This window comes from Denticeps clupeoides, chromosome 18, assembly GCF_900700375.1.
Source record: "Denticeps clupeoides chromosome 18, fDenClu1.1, whole genome shotgun sequence".
In the NCBI taxonomy this organism is placed as follows: Eukaryota; Metazoa; Chordata; class Actinopteri; order Clupeiformes; family Denticipitidae; genus Denticeps; species Denticeps clupeoides.
Window position 1 is genome coordinate 2039465 of NC_041724.1, and position 22001 is coordinate 2061465.

Below are 22001 nucleotides of genomic sequence, written 5' to 3' on the forward strand. Positions count from 1 at the left end.
CGACAATCCTTCACTCGTGGGAAAATGAAAAGGTCTGGGCTCTGAAGCTCACGATAACTTTATAAATATTGCACTGCAAACTGGACCTGGCTGGAGCTCATTTAAAAGAATTTGAAGGGAACAGAAACTGAACGTATCCGACGTGAAAGTTACGAGAAATAAAATAAAGATTAAAAACTAGGAGTATATTTCTATGTTTGCCCGGTCCAATTAAGGTGTGAAATGAGCTACAAATAGGTTTATTATAGATAATAGCACTCAAATTCATGTAAACTACAATAAGAAGCCTTTTTTCGAAATGAAAAATATATGTAATAAAAGTAAAAAGCTGGTAGAAAATGGTACTTTGTTACTTCCCATCTCTGGTACCTACATACAATAATAAAACCAAGGAATGGGGGTCTGGAACTTGAAGAGGTCATCATTTATCCATTGCGATCCAGAATCTCCCAGGATGCACTTCTGGGGCATTCCTGAAAAACGGGTGACTGGAGATCCATCCATCTCAAGAGTGTCCCAGGCTTCAGGAAGGAGAGGAACCAGACAGGAAGCTCGGAAACTCTCTCACACAGGAGCATGCCGTGGTGCGACGGGCCGCCCGACGCTTCCCCATGCACCATTTCATACACACATGGGCGAGAACAGACGAATAAAGTAGGTGAACCACCCTAAACCAGCACATGGTACAGTCTCCAAAGGAAATTTTGTCTTATCATAAAACTTTTGGTCAATTGTGCGGACGACCCTGTGGCAGAGATAAAAACTCATGAACGTGAGTATCAGGTCAATCACATATGGACTTCATACAAGGGAAGATCTTTTGTACGAATCAGTCCAGTAGAAGAACAGACCCCGGAGGTCCTGAGATAATGAGGACTGAAGATGCTTGTGCAGGTCACGTATCTACTCCACCATGGAGCTGTATCTGCAGCTTCAGCCGACGACTCAACCAGCCCTAAGCCTTCATGCCATTGGCTCTTCTGGGCCTAATAAAACCAGGGACTCCATTATTACGCCTGTAATCCTCCGTGACACATTTTCCCACAGATTTGTTTTAAACTCTCCACTTTCCTAAATGGTTTTTACTGTAATGAGGACAAGTTAAAAAAAAAAAATCTGGGCCTTTCTGTTCAGGCTGCAAGTGGAGAAAAAGGGTCATAAAACCAGTTTATCGGTGCTAGATATCCATTCATAATTCATAAATACATAAATACATGTGAACTGCCTGTCAAGTGATAATTATTGAATGTTTCACTGTTAATTAATTTGCACAATTATTAGATTGGATTAGTTCAATTGATTCCTAAATTAATGCACATCCAGACAAGTTATTGTGTGCCACTTTTTTTTTATTAAAAATTTATTTAGTCTCATCGACATGTGTGAATGTGTGATTGTACCGTAAACACACCAAAATGGCCTGCACTTCAATTTCATAAAAAATAAATCAGTATTTTGTACAAAAGGCAGACAGACAACAATAAAAAACTTTAAAACGTGGCTCGTTTAAATGAGCCGTCCATTAAATGAATGACTTTTTTGGCCTACATTTTGCACAATGCATGGATTTAAAAGGAGCTCTCCATCTCTACAACCGAAGCGGCCACCCCGTTGGCCTCGTCTCGACTCCTGGCTTTGGCTGACAGGACGTCCTCCAGCTCCTGGTCGGGCGCGTCCGACACCTTGTTGATTTTGGCGAAGCTCTGGCTGATCTCCAGAAACGTCTTGCTTTTGGTCTCGGGGAGCAGGAAGAAGAAGTAGACGGAGGCCATGACGCAGATGACCATGAACACCACGAAGGCGTAGTCCTGCAGAGCCTCCTGCAGAAAGAAAGCAGCGCAGCGCGTCAGCGCGGACGGGTTCTTTTTCTTATTGCCGCACATTCGAATCCGCGGCCGGAGCTCATCGCTCCCGCCCCTCTGCGCCAGCTGCTGCCCAGATGTGGAGTGAATCATGCTTTTTTTAAAAATAGCCCTGCAGAGGTGCATGCTGGGAGCATCACCGTGCATGACACAGGGGTCGGGGAGTGATTCTGATGCAACCCGGCCTGAATACAACAGCCTGGCAGGTTCTTTCCGTGCTGTAGTGCCTGGTACAAATACTCATATAATTAATGTGTAATACATAGAATATATTTAAATAGTAACTTGTCAAGCAGTATAAAGGCCACTAAATTGTCTTAAATGGATGCAAAAATCAGTATACGTGTACATATCTACATTTTGGTAATATTTTGATATGATACCGTTCATACTTGGTTTTTGGTTCTGGGAAATGGATTCTTCACCAAGGTCATGCGGGAGACACCGCAGAGCATTTTATGAAACAGAGCAGGCCGTCTGAATGCAGCGCGCCGCTCTGCACCCTCAACGTTTTAAGCCGAATGAATCCCATGAATACTGCGGTCCGAATGTCATCCATAAAAAAAAAAAAGACAAGGGAAATAAAATCCTTGAAAGTTGACCTTGCGCCGTCAATCATGCAGATTAACGACAGATTATAAACACAGATATTCAGATTACTGGTTACGAGCCGCTTGGCCCGGGGCCGAGTCAGTGGTCGGCTCTAATCCGACGAGAGCAACGAGCTCCCAAAACCGAACCAGAACCCTGGGAGACCAAAGGGCCCAAAAAAATCCAGTGAGTAATCAAGCAACAAACAAACTGCGAGGCAGGGGGCGGAGATCCTGATCCTGATGGGCGGAGCCTATCACATGCAGAGGAGTATCTGGAGTGTCATTACTACTTATTAACATTATTATGATCAATGCAGGAGCTGTCTGTGGTGCTGAATCCGGAGTCCGTATGTCACCCTGAAACACAAAACCCTAGAAGTGCACACAACAACATGCACGCAATTCATACAAATCGCATTGTAATCATTTTATATTGTACAAAAAAAAAAAAAAACTCACACACACCGAAGATTTCACTCAAATTAACTGAAAACTTTCTCACGGCAAAGCAGGCGGACCCACACCTGCAGTACGGCAACGAACGAACGGAGGAGAAGAGGCGTCTCCACCACACAGATGCAGCTGCTGACTTCATGATTAACACGGTTTGCTCCTCAGGCATAAAAATAGATGGCGAGGCCGCACCATTTAAAAGAAAATGTAATGTTCTTGTGAGTCCAGTGAAATACGTTCATTTGTCGTGCTCCAGTTACTCAGGTGAGGTCTGTTGGGAAGCTTCAGGCACACACACACACCAACGTCTATGAAGGGTGTTGAGTGTAAGACACAGGCCCGGGCGTGGCCCACATGGATCCGCATCTTCTGTGTGTGTGTCGTGTCGGTGTGTGACCTGCATACTCATCGGTATCTTGTTGCCGTGGTGGGATTTCACGCTCGCCCGCGCCACTGTGGGGAACGGACGGTGACGGCCGCCTCGGAGGGCACCTTGGGTCTCTCTCTGTCCGCGGCGCCAGGGACTCGCGGGCCGGAGCATCGTGCCGGAATTCGGAATCTCCCCTTCCGCTGGCGCTCGTTGGCGGCGACACACGGCGCATCGTTCAGGGGGGATTATCCGCCGTTCCATTCCTCCACAAGCAACGGTGGCTTCGGAAGATGAAAGCAGCGAAAGTCCCGGCTGCTGCTGCAGTAATGAGCTTTCAGGAGATTTGAAAGACCACATCAGCTAATTTACACACACACACACACACACACACACACACACACACACATATTCAAAAACTCAGCAACTATGACTCAGCCAGAAAACCCCAGCAGCGTATTCATTTAAATTGCTTTCCTGACACCCTGATACTCATTCAGAGCTTCTGCCCTCTCCAACAAAGCTCACAACTGTTCTACACTATAAACGCACGTCTACAGCAAACGGCGAAAAATATGGCAAAAACCTGCAAATACAGAAACAAATCATTTGAAATATGTGAGCTTACTGCCATTGTGTCCCTGAGCAAGACACTTAACCCTAAGTTGCTCCAGGGGGGGACTGTCCCTGTAACTACTGATTGTCGCTCTGGATAAGGGCGTCTGATAAATGCCATAAATGTAAATGTCATATTAGGAATAAGCATGCCTCTTGTTTAATAAGGCCAGCACCTTTTACAGGCCTGTCAGGATCGAGAATCAGATGATTATTTAATACTCTAATAATCATAATGAAAAAAAATACTGTAATAAAGAAATCAGTTGTAGCAAAAAAAGCAAAATATTCAGGCACAGGGCATGATACAACATGAAAAACTACATGAACACAGAATAAAAAGCGAACCATACAGGTTTCAGTGCGTGCAGGGGCGAGTTGCCAGGTTGTAGAACAGCCTGCGGCTCTATCTGGCCACCCTGGCTGCCCACCCCTCCACCCCTGCCAACACCCACCACCCAGGGGCCCAAACTGGCCGAGCGGTGCTACTCTGTGTTCCGGAGCTAAAAATACACTCATGTCATGTCTCTTCTCATCCAGCCGTCCCACGGCTGTCTCCTCAGCTTCTGCTTCCTCTTCTCGCACCCCCCCCCCCCCCCCAACAGTCTCTTCTGTAATTTCCCTTTCCGCTGCGCACCTTGCTCGATGCCGTCAGTTCTTTCCTGTCAGTTACTCAGGTGCAGTGAAAAGCATCAAAAATACTGCGGCGCAACGCTTGTCGGGTGCCGCGTTGAACCAGAAGCATGTCAATGCTGCTGTTACCCAATATCTACTTCATGCAACAAAAGTTTCCCGCACAACTAATGCCTCAGGAAGGCAAATACAGATCCCACGCCCATCGCCCCCCCCGACTTCTCACTTGATTTTCCTGCAGACTAATCTCCGAAAATCCTTCGTCAGGATTTATTTTGCAGGCCTGCACCAAACGGTACGTACTAATGGCTTCAAAATCTTCAAAAGCATGCATTCGAAACCAGTCACAACACGAGGGGACTAACAGACATGGAACGGAGCCGGGTACAGATGGAACCTTCATCCTGGCAAAAATTCCGATGATGGGCCACCTCTGCGCTCGTTTAACTCACTGCAAACCTAGACACCAAAAAAAATGGTGTCCATTGTTGCATTTAAAGTGAAGTGATTGTCATTGTGATACACAGCAGCACAGCACATGGTGCACACAACGAAATGTGTCCTCTGCATTTAACCCATCACCCTTGGTGAGAAGTGTGTGGGGACGGTGCTTTGCTCAGTGACACCTCAGTGGCACCTTGGCGGATCGGGATTCGAATCAGTCGCTAAATAAAATTTGAATTTGAAACGCATGGACCGTTCACTTAGGAATCTATTAAAGCAAATGGACGTTTGTTAAAATTGGCCTCGAATTACAATTATCAGGAATCTTTCTCCACAAGCTAAATCGGTGACCATCGGCAATTCCAACCTAATTAGACACCAAACTCGGCGGACAGCACAATGCGTGACTCCGCCCGCTGCTGCCAGGCGAGGAAACGTTGCCGCTCCTTTTGACCTTTCCTCAAGACGCCTGTCGCTGTCTGGCTCCCTCCTGCTCCTCCTCCTCCTCTTTCTCCGGCAGCCGCGGTTCCTCCTGGTGTCAGATTGGGGTTGAGGGAGGCTGAGCACCCGTGATGTGTTCACTGACGATCATGTACACACACACACACACACACACACACACAGCGAGTACACTAACCCGGGGCTTCCAAGCTCCTTCTTCCACACACACCTACACAGTGAGCTGGATGATGTAGCAGGCCTGCTGAAAAAGGAAGTGCTGTGGGCAAGGTCAGACAGGAGGTGACGCGCCATCGCCGCGGCGCCGGGCTCCGTTCCCCGGGTTCCATCCGTGGACGTGAGCACCGAGCGCCGCCTTCGTTCGTCATAATAACTCACAAACACACACACGGAGGTGGAGATACCTCTTACACACACACACACACACACACACACACAGACACACTCAGTGAAAGAGACCACCAAGCTGACAGTTCAAATCAACAGAGACGCGACCGAGTAGCACTGAACCTGAAGCAGACTTCCGCTGTGAAGCCAACTGTGAACGGCACTGACCCCGAAGGAACATGCGCACACGCACACACACACACACACACACACACACACACAGACACGTAGTGTTATTACCAGAGTTAACAGGCAAAATCAATCAATTCAAATCTTTCATAGTACGAAGTAAAGCAAATTTTAATGCATGTTTCTCATGCTTTGGAAATCATGAGGGATAAAATGATGCACTGTGAATCGGCTGAAATGGGCTGAAATATAAATGTGTGAGGATTAAAATATAAAACAGGAGAAAAAAAGCTCGACAGAAACACACAAGAAGGTCTGGAGTGGAATGGCCACCACAAAATCGTAAGGCGCTCTGGATAAGGGCGTCTGGTAAATGCTGGAGATGTAAATGTCTGTGTTGCATCAGTCGAGTGTTTCATCGAAGCCCCAAGTCCATCCAGCTACAAGCGGCACATTTTTTTTTTTTTTTCGTTTAGCCTGCTTGTGTTTCGTATTTATCATTGAATTCCTTTTTTACTATATAATGCTATTTTAGTTTCAGATTTGATAAAAAAGCGGTTAAGGAAGCGGCCCCGTAATCAGAAGGTTGCCGGTTCGAATCCCGATCCGCCAAGGTGGCACTGAGGTGCCACTGAGCAAAGCACCGTCCCCACACACTGCTCCTGTCATGGCTGCCCACTCACTCAGGGTGATGGGTTAAATGCAGAGGACAAATTTCACTGTGTGCACCATGTGCTGTGCTGCTGTGTATCACATGTGACATTCTCATATATACCAACTGCAAACATTAATACAATAAAAGTGGCTCCCCTGGAACTGATCCGCTCATTCCATGTGTCACTGCGCTGCCTGGAACTATGTTTATAACTACTATCATAATTATTATAATGATGAAATTACGCTAATGTGGATAGTGCTGTTTTAGGGAAAACACTACTGACTGCAAAATCCCAGGCACTTTAGGAACGGAGAGATGAGGTTTTTTTTTTTCTACATTAAATTATCTTAACGATTTAGAATGCAACAGAGACCAATCGAAGATTGTACAAACCTGAATCTTTAGAATTGATTCTTTTTGGCCATCTAAGCTTGCCGTGCTTGATTCACAGCAAGAAAGTGTCCCAAATCGACTAAGCCGCGGCATCCATTATCAAACGCACGCAAACAATCGATTGGTAATCGATTGCTAGGTACAGTAAATCAATGCATTTTGTTACCATGCGCCGGCGACAGGAATGTAACTCGGGTGTGTGAAAAACGCATGTGACTTTCATGGGACACAGTGTGTCTGGACCTCGGGTCAGCTGAGAGAGGGGGACGCCAGGCCGCGCCTCACATTCTCCGCCTCGCTGACCTCCGGACAAATATTCCTGGAAAACAGCACGGTCGCTACGAGGGCACGGGAAACGCAGGCGGCTTGTCTTGACGTTTCTGGTAACGCACACACAATGTGTACACATTTTCACACGTTTAATCCTGTTTCACTACATGCACAAATCGCCTATACTTTTTATAATATGTTACACAACACTACAGCATTATTATATCATCAATTGATAAGTGGAATTTTGCATATTTAAAAAAAATCAAGATTAATTGAGAATCAGTACACACACACACACACACACACACACTACTCATGAAACATCACTGCTTTGTATGAAAGTGGCCACTACACTACACTACCCACACACTACAACCAGGTCAGCCTGGCACAGCTCATGAGGTTCTACTGCAGGATAATCAGGGGCGGACAGTTGGACGTCTCCTGCGTTCCTCACCTCGGCGGGGGGACCACACTTGACTTACTGTAGAGAAAAAGGGTCTGTCCCTCTGTCCCTGAAGCTACTCTCCTGGGGCCTCCTGAAAGGTCGCACAACCAATTAGCTAGCGAGACGGACCTCGGCTCGGTGAGGGCGGCGAGGGGGGCTGGTAACCAGCCAATAAACCAGCCAGTTCTTCAATAAGACACATTTAGAGTTTTAAATAAAATGTCTGGTTTTAAATCATTTTGGAGGTAGACCTTTCCTCCCCTATAGTCCTGCGAGTTTACGGCACCAAAACGTTTAAAAGTGAGGAATTAAAATCTAGCCGGTGATCATGTAATATGATGGACAATGAAGCCAGATTAACTGCATTTCGTGGCCCTGTACTTGTACATGTGTAATGACAATAAAGTTGAATCTAACGGTCACGTGGTGCAGTTCTGAATGGTGGTGTCAGTATGAATTCCTTGCATTTTAATTAAGTACATTTCCACTGCGTTATTTACATTTACCGCATTTACCGGACGCCCTTATCCAGAGCGACTTACAATCAGTAGTTACAGGGACAGTCCCCCCCTGGAGACACTTAGGGTTAAGTGTCTTGCTCAGGGACATTATGGTAGTAAGTGGGAGTGTTTTACCCACTGGGCTCCTACCACCCCATATTTGTTATTACGACTGTCAATCGCTGCTATTAATCATAAAAACTGCTCACATGTACACATCGCACCGACAACAGATCATTGTTTCTCACTCTTGAAAAGGCAGCCGCTTAACCCGCATTAAAAACGCCGTCTGCTGTATGTAATTTGCATAAATGGATTTAATTGGCTTTGACTGAAGTGAAAGGGGAGCCCCGGTGCAGCAGTCTTTCACAATCACTTCACTTTCACTTCTTCACTTTCAAACATTTTACATTTACATCATATTTCAGACGCCCTCATCCAGAGCGCCTTTCAATCCGTAGTTACATGGACAGTCCCGTCCCCTGGAGACACCCAGGGACACGATGGCAGCAGGTGGGGTTCGAACCTGGGACTCTTCTGGTTCAGAGGCGAGTGTGTTACCCGCTAAATTGAACGTAACACATTCAGCTGAGCTCCTGTTGTCATTTGTGAGCCCCACTTCTCTGCTCGAACCAACATAACAAGCATAAGAGAGATGAAACACAAGGAGCATGAGTCACCAGTGGCCTCCAGCTTGACCCCTGACCCCGAGCAGGGTTCAGGTATGATCCAGTTCTCCATGGGACCAGCTCAGTCCTTTTGTTTGCTACACACAGCTGAAAAATTCATGAGTTGGGGGCTTCCGTCCCAGTTCAATCAAGGCAGAGGAGGGTTATTCAAATCACAACCCTCCACGGCCCGGAGAGGCTGCCGTTCCAGTCGAAACGTATCCAGGCTCCAGGCAATTTGGCGAAATCAATAGTTATTTTGCTCCGATCTCTGGACGTACGGAACATGTGTTGTTTTACGGCAGGAGAACTGAGGCATTTTAAATTGATGATATCAAATCACCCATCACGCGGATAATAAAATCCTCGGTGGGTGTGGTTTCCTTTTTTTAGATTCTGGGTGAGACCCCGCCCTGTGGCCAATGTCCCAGGAGGTCGCGGTTCAAAAGGCCAAGGTGCCACTGAGCAAAGCACCGTCCCCACACGCTGCTCCTGTCATGGCTGCCCACTGCTCACCAAGGGTGATGGTTAAATACAGAGGACACGTTTCGTTGTGTCACCATGTGCTGTGCTGCAGTGTCTCACAATGACAACCACTTCACCCTCAGAGATTTGGTGAGGCTCCGTTGTTTGCTGGTCATCTCTGGGGTTCTGAGGGTGGGAATGGAACCTGTGGTGCCAGGAAATAAGCGACAAAGGCACCTCCAGGTGAGAAATGAGGGGAAAGAGGACGCCGGGCACCATGAGACTTGACATTTGAAGCTCTTCCGCCAGCTTGTGGTCGAAAACCCGGCCGTTTTATTTTAATGCGCAGGTGCAGGAGGAATCGATTCCTCGCACGATTCCGGGACGGGTTACGATGACCGCGCATCTCTGAGAGCTCAGGCAGCGCGGCAGCTGATGCGGCTGACCGCAGCGGCCTGCTGACCTTTTCCCAAGTCCGTGCACATTAACGTACATCACAGTATAAATAAACAGAATTATTATAATATTATGTTTGTGTTTTAATGTTTAAAAAATAGAAATGAAATGACACACACACCTATATAGATATGTGACATGTGACAATCACTTCACTTTCACTTGTATATTAAAAAAAAAAAATCCTGATCCGCCAAGGTGCCACTGAGGTGCCACTGAGGTGCCACTGAGCAAAGCACCGTCCCCACACACTGCTCCCCGGGCACCTGTCATTGTGCCCACTGCTTACCAAGGATGATGGGATAAATGCAGAGGACAAATTTGTGCTGCGTTAACGTGAGACTCTTATCGGGCGCTAAAAAAAATATCGCCGTTAATCTATTCACAAAGTTGTATTGGGAGCTGGGTCTATACTACGCAAGCTATTGTGCCGGAGTTAAATGGTTACACTAGATTTATAAGTATATTTCTTCTTTCTTGTGTCTTTTTATTTTCCATTTTTCTTATGGCGTGAGCTGTGAGAGGTGCGTGGGGTTTGTGTTCAAAAAGTTATTGCCTTCATTTTAATTTATGTACATATTAGGAATATTTTGCATGTGTGTTATTTTGTGAATATTTTTATTTTGTTCTTTTAATACTGTATATTGTAGAGAGAGGTGCAGAAAGACGCGATGTGTGACGCGACTTTGCTTTTTGTACAGAATACACTTTGCACAGAAAATCTCTTGGGTGTCAGCTCATCATTTGTGGTTCAAGAAACAAAATCAAAAAGTTACACAACGCAGAAGAAGAACCGCTACACTATGATGACTTTCACCTTGATATTTTAGCGCGGATGTATACCTAGCCGAATTGCACTGTAGGGGGTGAGAACGAGTCTTCGAACTGTGAAATTACCACATCAAACGTGACGTGGTAACATGGATGCAGCTGTTTAACTGAATAAACAGTTGGTAAACACAAGTACATCTTATTGAACATAATTTATTTTCATCACCAATTATCATAGTACAACAGCTTTCTCAAGCAGTTTGTGATGCATTTTGGAAACAGGAGATGAGCCCCTGGTCCAATGCGCCACCTGGCTTGAGAAACCCGTTCTCAAAGACTTCAGAATTCAAATGAGCCATTTTAATATAATTTAATATAGATTAATCTAGATTAATTCTAAGATTACAGTGAGATTAATCTAGATTTTAAAAAAATGATCTATGACCACCACTAATATATATATATATATATATACACACACACACACACACACACACACACACACATATATATATATATAGCCGCAAGGCAAAAGCAGAGATGACGGCACAGCTAGAAGCACCAGAAAGGATCAAAAAGGTCTATATTCAAACCACACATAACTCTGTATAGAATACACACACAAGCCTACAGCCCAGCACCTCAGGACAGACGGTGGAGATCACGGCACGGTGGAGAAGCAAGCGTACGCCTCAGGCAGGTGGAGCCCGGCGCACCTGCGATCGATTGCGCTCCTCACATCATTCTCCCCATCTTTCCGTCAGAGATTTCATGCTACACGCCAGTCATGCGCGGCAACTCCTGAACACCACAAAACTAAATATTTCGCACACGAACATAATCAAAAAGTGGAACACAAGACCATTTAATTTCTTCCATTTTCAATATAAACGGCATTAATTAAAAATATACAGTAGAGGCCAAAAGTCTGGACACCTTCTCATCCAATGTGTTTTCTATATTTTCATGACCATTTACGTTGGTAGATTCTCACTGAAGGCATTAAAACTTTGAATGAACACATGTGGAGTTACGTACTTAACAAAAAGTGGAGACCTGACCTCCACAGTCACCGGACCTGAACCCAATCCAGATGGTTTGGGGTGAGCTGGACCAACAAGTGCTAAACACCTCTGGGAACTCCTTCAAGACTGTTGGAGAAGCATTTCAGGTGACGACCTCTTGAAGCTCATCGAGAGAATGCCAAGAGTGTGCAAAGCAGTAACCAGAGCAAAGAAACTAGAATATAAAACATGTTTTCACTTATTTCACCTTTTTTTGTTAAGTACATAACTCCACATGTGTTCATTCATAGTTTTGATGCCTTCAGTGGGAATCTACCAACGTAAATGGTAAACGTAAAGGATAAAGAAAACACGTTGAATGAGAAGGTGTCCAGACCTTTGGCCTGTACTGTACGCTGCTGTGTAGTTCCAAAGTTTGCACAGACTATGGTTGCATTTATTCAGATTCTGAAGTAAAACCTTTTTAAAGAACACCAATAAACATTTTTTTAGCTCCTTTAAAAACCTGCAGGTAATTTTACTACAGATATAGACTTAACTTTGTTAAATGGGCCTGCTATTGTAGATCCAAAACTCTCAGAAATGGAAGCAGTGACATTAAGTTGAAAATATAATAATAAGATTATAATAATAATAATAATAATCAGTGTTTGTGAAATTGTATTTTTCTTTTTTTGGTCCAGGCAGATGACCAAAAGCCTTCACTGTCGGTGGCCTCTGCCCCAAAACACATTTTATATTTAAGTTGGCATCTTAATTCTTCATGGCTCAACGTTATTATGCTGGTTGACGATGGTTTCAGCCACACAGACACACACAGACACACACACACACACACACACACCTGAATGAATGGGAACAGCAGCCCGACAGCAAAGTTGGCGAGCCAGTTGACGGTTCCTGCGATCATGAATGCAGCGGAGCGATAAGACTGTTCAAACAGCTCCCCTGTCAGGATGAAGGGGATCCCACCTGCAGACAACACACACACACACACACACACACACAATTATGTATGCATCCCAATGTACAGCGCTACACATAAGCAATTACACAATTTTATGCACACATGCATCTGTAAAACAAAAGTTACAGCCACACACGCACACACACAGAAACGGCAGCAACACACACCCAGCATTTCGATGCACAGCCACACACATCACCACTCGGTAAGGCACCAGTCATTGCTCAGACCAGTGATGCTACACACACACACACACACACACACACAGGCTTCCATCACATTAGAAGTAGTTGGGTTTATTTCTGCCCTCTCCGGTGTTAATGAGGTGTTCAGTTTGTCTAATTAATGGTGCGGCTGAAGAATCAGATCTCAGAGCAGAATCACAGTGCAAACACACACACACACACACATACACACACTTAAAATGTCAACCTTCAGCAATACAATGAAAAACCACTAAATGTTTCCCAAAAGGGGAATGTGATTGCAATGTGATTGGCTACCAGCTGCTCAGGGACATTTGCATGAATGGATGAGATTGGCCAGCATCTGCATGATCAAGCTTGTTCCGAATATTCTGCCATCGGTGTCGTCATATAGGTCTCCGGTGCTAAAGAAAAACACGTTGATAACTTGTATTTACTTTTACATGTACATGTGCAAATAAATACAAGTAGGGGTGGCACAGGTGGCACGGAGCCCAACATGGGCTCTAGTATCCCACTGGAGCAAAGAAAAGTACCCAAATATACATATGCATTAGATATATCAAGTCTTCATTCATTTAACTTTCATGCATTTACCACCACGGCATACTTCTGCTGTTCCACATTGTTCCACGTTTATTTCACACCAAAAACAGCAACTTTGTGCACTAATTATTCTCATTTTCAAAACCAGATTCATGTGCAGTTAGTGTTTTTCTAATATTCCTGCACGGAGAGGGGCGCAGCTACCGCTGGCAGATTCTGACCGGTGATATAAAAGTTCGCTTCTGATTAATTTCCTTTCCCTCTTTTGATAAAGCCAACACGTTTTTATTAAAAAATGTGTCGTGCAAAAGCCTGAAGGACTCATAATCACCAACCGATGGAGATAATTCTGAAAACGAGAGTCAAATTAGAAGCAAGAAAAAAAAAAAACGCAAAGAGCAACGGTTCAACTATTTAAATGAGCGTGATGCAACGGACTTTGTCCACGGCGAGACGGTAACAAGCGGTTGCATCATGTGATTAGACGAGCCGGCCCACAATCCTCTTCCGTTAAATCCAGCGTGTGTGGGGGAATGTGCACACTCATGCCACCGTGGAGAGGAGGTTAATGGTCGTGCAGCCACTAGCGGAGTCGTTCAGACGAGCAAACCGCTCTTTAAAGCCGCGGGGACGTGCAGAAAAAAGCAGGCTAGTGGGTCAGCGGTAATCGCGGCCTGATTAACGCGGCGCCGGCCTCCCCCCACATCCGGCCGGGTCCCTGCATACAGAGCCTCGGTCTTCGGAAGGATCGGCTGCTGTTTTCAGGTTCCGTCCTTCGCCTCCACTCGCCCCGCACTTTGTTTATTTGAAAGCCGAGTCGGGTTTGTGGAGACGAGGGGGCCGCGCCAGTTCTTATTATCAGCCACCACGCCCGATCCTTCCTGCCACCTGCGGTGTACCATCATGACAAAAGGCAGAGGAAAATAAACAGGGACGCAGTGTGAACCAGACCCCGACTGACAGCACATTCAGCTGCCACTTTCAAAAGAGGCGCCAGAGGTCTGGACATGGCTGGAGATGGCTTTCCGTCGGGTATAATCAGCTCAGGCCATGAGATTTACATTTACATTTACAGCATTTATCAGACGTCCTCCTCAAGAGCGCATTACAATCAGTAGATACTGGGACAGTCCCCCTGGAGTCTTGCTCAGGGTCTTTACATTTACAGCATTTATCAGACGCCATTATCCAGAGCGACTTACAATCAGTAGTTACAGGGACAGTCTCCCTGGAGCAATTTAGGATTAAGTGTCTTGATCAGGGACACAATGGTAGTAAGTGGGATTCGAACCCGGGTCTTCCGGTTCATAGGTGAGTGTGTTACCCACTAGGCTACTACCAGCAAGGCTACTACCTTGCTCAGGGACACAATGGTAGTAAGTGGGGTTTGAACCTGGGTCTTTGTGGTCTTCTGATTTGGTGCTCCATGGTTCATTAATTCCAGTGAACATGACCACGCCCACTACCAAACCCAACATGCAGATTATCAGGCGTTTTAATTCCAGTGAACCTGACCACGCCCACTACCAAACCCAACATGCAGGTTATCAGGCGCTTTAATTAGAACGAATGTGACCTCGCCCACTACCAACACCAACATGCAGTTTATCAGGCGCTTTAATTACAACAAATGTGACCACGCCCACTACCAACACTAACATGCAGATTATCAGGCGCTTTAATTCTAGTGAACTTGACCACGCCCACTACTGACACCAACATGCAGGTTATCAGGCGCTTTAATTCCAGCAAACGTGACCACGCCCACTACCAACACCAACATGCAGGTTAAGAGGTGCTTTAATTATAGTGAACTTGACCATGCCCACTACTGACACCAACATGCAGATTATCAGGCGCTTTAATTCTAGTGAACGTGACCACGCCCACTACCAACATCAACATGCAGGTTATCAGGCGCTTTAATTCCAGTGAAAACGACCACGCCCACTACCAACACCAACATTCAGGTTATGAGGCACTTTAAGTCCAGTGAACGTGACCACGCCCACTACCAACACCAACATGCAGGTTATCAGGCGCTTTAATTCCAGTGAATGTGACCACGCCCACTACCAACACCAACATTCAGGTTATCAGGCGCTTTAATTCCAGTGAACTTGACCACGCCCACTACCAACACCAACATGCAGCTTATCAGCTGCTTTAATTCCAGTCCACGTGACCACGCCCACTACCAACACCAACATGCAGGTTATCAGCGCTTTAATTCCAGTGAACGTGACCACGCCCACTACCAACACCAACATGCAGGTTATCAGCCGCTTTAATTCCAGTCCACGTGACCACGCCCACTACTGACACCAACATGCAGGTTATCAGGCGCTTTAATTCCAGTGAATGTGACCACGCCCACTACCAACACCAACATGCAGCTTATCAGCTGCTTTAATTCCAGTCCACGTGACCACGCCCACTACCAACACCAACATGCAGGTTATTAGCGCTTTAATTCCAGTGAACGTGACCACGCCCACTACCAACACCAACATGAAGGTTATCAGCCGCTTTAATTCCAGTGAATGTGACCACGCCCACTACCAACACCAACATGCAGGTTATCAGGCAAACACAGATAGTGTTAAATCCCTAAAGCTTCAGGGATCTTCAAATGAACCAGCAGCATTAAAATTGACACACAGTGTAGACCATGACAGTGGACTAAAACCTACTCTGCACTGTCCTGCACCTCCAAACATGGACAGATGCTCTTTACTATACTTTGGACTTCTCCACCTCTACAACTGTAGGACTTTTTCTCTTATTGGACAAATCATCACAAACCCTCCATTTGTAGGCTCACTCTACCCTGGAAGGGGGTCCCTCTCTGTATCACTCCTTCCCAAAGTTTCTTCCTTTCTTTTTTTATCTCTGTTGTTGTTTTTCTTAACAGTCCAGACGCTTAAGCCCAGTGCATAACACAGAAGACCATTATGCCCAAGACAGGCACAGGCAGCAAGACCCTTAAACCTGTGTGTCTCCAGGGGGACTGTCCCGGTACTGATTGAAAGGGCGTCTGCCATAAATGTAAACTGGTTTCTCTCTAGTATTTCATGCCTCTTACAGACACAGAAAAATGACAAAAGCTGCCATGCAACTCCTTAGACAGTCATCACATTAAAGGCTAAGGATGACTTTCAATTTTGGGAACACTGGACAAATGCTGATAAGAACTTGAAAGTGGCATCATTAATGGATATAACTGATTACAGTGTGGTGCCCCGTGTGAGCGGCATTAATTAGAATCCAAACAGTCCTATCGCATTCGCACCGAAGCAACCAATGAAACGCCTTTATAACGCAAAACCACAAGCCCCATTCAGTTGGTGCATGCAGTTGTTTAATATGAATCTGGTTTCAATACAGACCTATAAATACTGAAATGCAGAAAAAAAACGTAAATTCCACTTACAGAAATTATAATAAAACCCAGCTAATTAAATCTCACCAAAAAGTAAATGCCTCTGTTTCGGCACAAGGCAATAAAATATGAATAGACATAAAAAGAAAAAAAAGGTCAAGGGAGTCAAGACTGAAATAAACCTAAAGAAGTAGTGGAACCAAAGAATGAAAACACCTCGCATTCTCACTTTAAAATTTTCATTTGAAGGAGCCGTCCCACCAGCGTTAACTGCAAGTTGACTTAATTTAACAGTCGCATGGAAGATCACAAAATATTTTCCTAATAATTAAACCATGTATTTTCAACATAATCCTTCTGTGAATGATTTTTCCATTAAAATTGTTATTCACCGGCTAATGCATCCCAGCATTACATTACATTATCGAACTTTTTTTTTTTTTAAATCACTACACTCTAGACCTGTAATCGGGCCTAAAATTGTGCCGACAGAACCTGACCCGACCCAACCTGATGAGTACAGCTTTTTAAAAGCCGAGAATTGCATAAAAATATTGCATTCAATAAAGCTAATTTGCAAAACGCTGTTACCAATCACCAAAAAATTTTTTACAAGCAGCGAATCATATGGCAAGGATAGGTACTACAGACCTAAAATTACATTAAAAACTGAAATTAACTTTTGGGAGCATTGTTGCATGAACATCGTGATTACTTAGAGGCTCCGAACCTTAATTACACTGGCCTTACAATAAGTAGCATGAGTAATTGATCCCAGGCCGGCGACCTCTGACCTTGTGCGGGTTTTTATTTCATGCCGCAAAATTATGCAAGCGGCTGAAAGAAGGCTCAAGCCAAAGGGCGCAACGGCTGAAAGGAACAATCGTTCAATAAGCGCTAGTGCTGTTAAATGCACAATACTAATTTGCACATGTCACTTGCGACAAGGGCACGGATGGAAATGCACAATATTGAGCTCCTAGTCTTGCTGCTTCAGCTGCACAGCCTGAATCGTTTCACATCTCATACCCAAAGGCTGGAGGTCATGTGAGCTAATCACTTAATCCGGCCTTATATGCAATTATGGGATTTCATGTTTGACTATTTAAAATGCCACTAAATAAATACAAATAAAATGTAATTTCACACATTCTAATGAAAAATCTGGTCACACTCATGGAAAACTGAGTCTGAAGACCAATAAATAAACCATTTATTACCCCCTCGCCAGGTATATATGCATTTTAATTAATGTATTATTAATTTGCACATGCATTTATTCATTTACTTTGTTCCTTCATACTGTGAACCCTAATATTCTGTTTCACAAGGACATTTTGCGTTTTACAGTCTGCCGCCGCACACTCTTCGCTTTCTCAGTCTTTTTTTTTTGCTTCGGTACATTAATCCATCAAGCCTTCCAAACGGACAGAGTCTAGACAACAGAGGACACCAGCAGATTTGGTCACTGGCCACTCAATTTGCTCTTCCTGGTAAACCCTCCTGACAAGCGTACTTCATTATTTCCTGTCGGCTCTCCTCAGAATTGCGTCTTCGAGGCTTTTGGCAAGACGCTTGCGCTCAGGCCACTCTCCGAGCGTTTCTTTTCCTCCCTCAGAGGGCCATCCGTCTTCCTGACGGACTCCCGTGCTCCGCTCTGGCTCCTCCGCTCATCCCCTTTATAAAGGTCAGCCCTGTCCTCACCGTCGTGCTACCTACACGACACCACGAAGGGCGCTTCTGATTGCACATTCTAATCACGTTCCACTTCCAATATCCCATTCATTTACTTAGGTTATAACAGGCGGGGGTCAAAGTTCATACAAATACTGAGAAACGCAATAAGGTGACAACCCACGGCAGCAAAATCAATTCTGAGAGCTACAACAAAGCGACTACCAGGGGGCAAGATGAAGCCAGAGCCTGTAAAACGAGAGCATTCATTCAGTCAAACTGCATTTTGGAAAGTTTGGATACGATTCAGATGATATGGAATGTTTTGTAGAAGAAAATGTTATTAAGCTACTCGTAATTGGTTTAACAAGGTTAAACTGCTGAAGCGCCTACACCCTCCTCCAGCGTTACTGGATCAGTTACTGCTAACAATATGAATGTGCGCTTATTTTGACCCCAAACATGATTAGAATAATTTTGTTCGCTCCGTTTGGCAACCAGTGACACTCTACACACAGCGTGCTGGCCAGAGCCCGTGGAGGAGTGAGGAAAGGAACAGGTAATTAAGTCTTGCTCTACCCCTAAGGGAGGCTCAGCACCTCTGTGCATATAGATATGACCACGCGGCGTCATCTGTCACCGTAATGACTTGACCCGTATTGCCGCCATTTGCAGCAGGTTAATATTAGTTCCAGGTAATTTCATGAAGCCTGCAGGAAATCGGAATAATGAGCAGCCGTCAGCTAATTTAAATAGCTTTCGCTTAGCGGCTCTTCGGCAGTCGGGTTTGAATGCGAATAAACATCATTAGGGAAACGGGCAGCGACTCGCTGTGGCTCTTTGCGCGCAGGAGCAGTGAAGCATCCGCGAAAAGCGTCCATAGCGGTGAAGCCTATTTGCACAGGCCGGACTAAATCTGAGCAGCGACCTCAGGTAAGTTAACAGAAACCCCTTCGTTGTGGGGAATTCTTAGTATTGCACAAATAGTATTTATGTGTTATGTGCAATTTGGGTATAAGGGCACCAAGTGTAAAGAAGATGCACAGTCGGATGCTCCCCTATGTTTATATATATGTTATTACAGTAAAAAAAAAGATAAAACAATGGGTCTTAATAATCCAAAAAAAAAAAATCACTGAAAGATTAAAAATACTGTAGTATAAGTTGCATCAACACTTAAGGGTGGGCGTGTCTACCATGCAGGGAGCACAGGAGCGGCCACCAGATGTTTCTCACTCATGACACCACAGCTACAATAAAGCTGACTGGACAAAACAAATGCCGTGAATTCATTTAATCACAGCGAATCTTGATTAATCCCAATTCATTGTTTGCGAAATATGCAAGTTAACCAATCGAAATTCAAAGGCTACAGCTAGAAACGAAGTTTTCGAAAACTGCTGAATTTACATCAACGTTATTGGATCTCTCTTCTTAAGATAAGTCAGCATCTTAAACAATAATCAACCTGAAGGTCGCGGACCTTCACCTCTGTCACTTAGCGTCAGTAAACACCACTCAAACCAGGTTCTACAGGGACAGAAACTTCATTTAATGTGACGAGACAATGATTGAAAGCAAACGTTTGTGCAGTAAATCCATCTGTCCCTGGCTTCTTCTGCCCTTTTCTGCTGTGTGGTCCAGAGGATCAAGCAGGAACCACCCTGTGTGGAACATGCCCATCACTACTGTAACTCCTGCACTTTTTGATAAAGTGTTGATCTTTTCTCTCCCTCAAAGTTCCTGGTGGGAATAGCCCTCTGACCATGGTTTGGACAGGATCTGTCAGAAGAAGATATGGAGGCCTGATTCCTGCTATTCACTGACCACGTTATGGACCCAGATAGCCGTGTGTAAGGAGAAGGGGGGAAAGAGGTCAGTATGGACCCGGTCCTTGACAGAAAACAAAGTCACCAAATCTATTTCAGCGAGGAACAAAGTGAACAATTGTTGTTGCAGGCCAGTCTATTGGAATGCAGCTAACTATCTGAAGCTGTTATCTCCCTCACTGTGTACTTATTTACTGCCACTAGACTTTACTCTCCATTATCTAGCTGGTATGGAACTCTTATCTCCACCGATAAACCTGTAGAGCGTTCTTCCTTGGAAAAGTAATGTTCCTTAATACATTATTCCGGGGATATGTTTTTATTTGTAACAACAAACACATAAGTGAAATGAAAATATCTACAAACCAATTATTTTAAAACAATACTTTTTTTATGCTTTTTATTTAATTAAAATAAGTAATTAAAAATGTATTGAACTAAAATTACATTATTGCCTATATATACATATATACATACATATACATATACATATATATATATATATATATATATATATATATATATATATATATATATATATATATATATATATGTATATACACACACACACACACACACATACACACACATACACACTTCTAGACAGTCCCTTACCAAACAACTGTTATTGTTGGGAAGATGAAAATACCTCATCTTTTTAAAGATAAAAAGAAACCCCACAATTAATAGGCATGATGCTCTTACTTCTTCAGACTGATGAAGGTGATGGGAAATTTCCCTCTAACCATGGCACTAACCAGGGCAGTGGTTGGCCCAGCGGGTAAGGAAACAGACCCGTAATTGGAAGGTGCCTGTCATGGCCAACGCGCCTCCAGCCCGCTAGAGGGCGCCTCACCAGCCTGGGAGACGATGACCCGGAAGAGGAAATGGAAGCGGGCGGTGGCAAGTATAAAAGTGAGGTAACCCCAAGGAGACACGCCCGCTCTTTGTATGAGTTTACTCGCCAGAGACGCTAGCTCTCTCACCCACGACCTACGATAATAGTGATTTCCTGAAATACGACCTTCGCCTGCCCACGACTTCGAGAATTGCCTGACCCCCTGGAAACCACGAAAAGAACCCCGACCGGAACTTCCTGGCTACAACCTCTACCTGCCCCTGACCTTGGACCTACCTGGCCCATCGGTTAAGACTGGATTCCATGCTCCCCTACCGTCCTGCCGCCCAAGACCTACTCCCGTCCAGTCCAAGATCCCGGACCATCCTGAAACCCGCCGTCTTCCGGTTCTCCTCTGCCCCGGTCCTTCCCAAAGGTCCCGAACTGACTCCCTGCTGCGTTGCAGCGCGTCCATTGCGTCCTAATTCCTCGCCGGCCAGGCGCCCCCGGTCCTCCTGCCCCGCTCGCCCAGCGTCCTCTACCGGTACGACGGCTTATCCCCACGCCCAAAGTATGTCTGCAAGTACGTCATCGAATTCCCCCTGTGACAGTGCCAATTAAGGTGTGACAACTAATCACTTTCGTCTAGACTCACGGCTCTAGTTTCCAGACAAATATTTCTACCAAAAATATCTCTCTAGCAATATTAATCAACATTAAAAAACATTAAATCTGTCTGAATGCACCTCCATATCTAATCGTAATCGTAAATGCATAAACCTGTTTTCTTTGTGGCCACCACTTTTAACAGGAAGTAAAGATTAGGCCGCACCAACGCTGCTCATCCTTCAATTACATTCAGAACGAAGCATGCAGATCCTTGGAAACCCAGGAAAAAATGTGACTTGAATGCATGTTGACAGAACAAACAAGTGCTCGGCCTGCTGGGAATTGTATGGC

The 22001-nt window shown here is 44.9% G+C and overlaps 1 protein-coding gene across 4 annotated transcripts in view; it reads right to left on the reverse strand.

Moving 5' to 3' along the window:
• Positions 1-1335: 1335 nt before the first annotated feature.
• slc2a9l2 (solute carrier family 2 member 9, like 2) overlaps positions 1336-22001 on the reverse strand; it is an 82141-nt gene continuing 61475 nt past the window's right edge. For 3 of the 4 annotated variants that reach the window (XM_028959964.1, XM_028959961.1, XM_028959962.1), the window contains exons 13-14: positions 12444-12571; positions 1336-1820 (exon numbers count right to left, since the gene is read on the reverse strand). In XM_028959964.1, coding sequence (XP_028815797.1) covers positions 1569-1820; positions 12444-12571 — 380 coding nt within the window. In that variant the 3' untranslated portion in view covers positions 1336-1568. The remainder of the gene's footprint in view (positions 1821-12443; positions 12572-22001) is intronic. The other variant, XM_028959963.1, reaches the window with a different exon arrangement.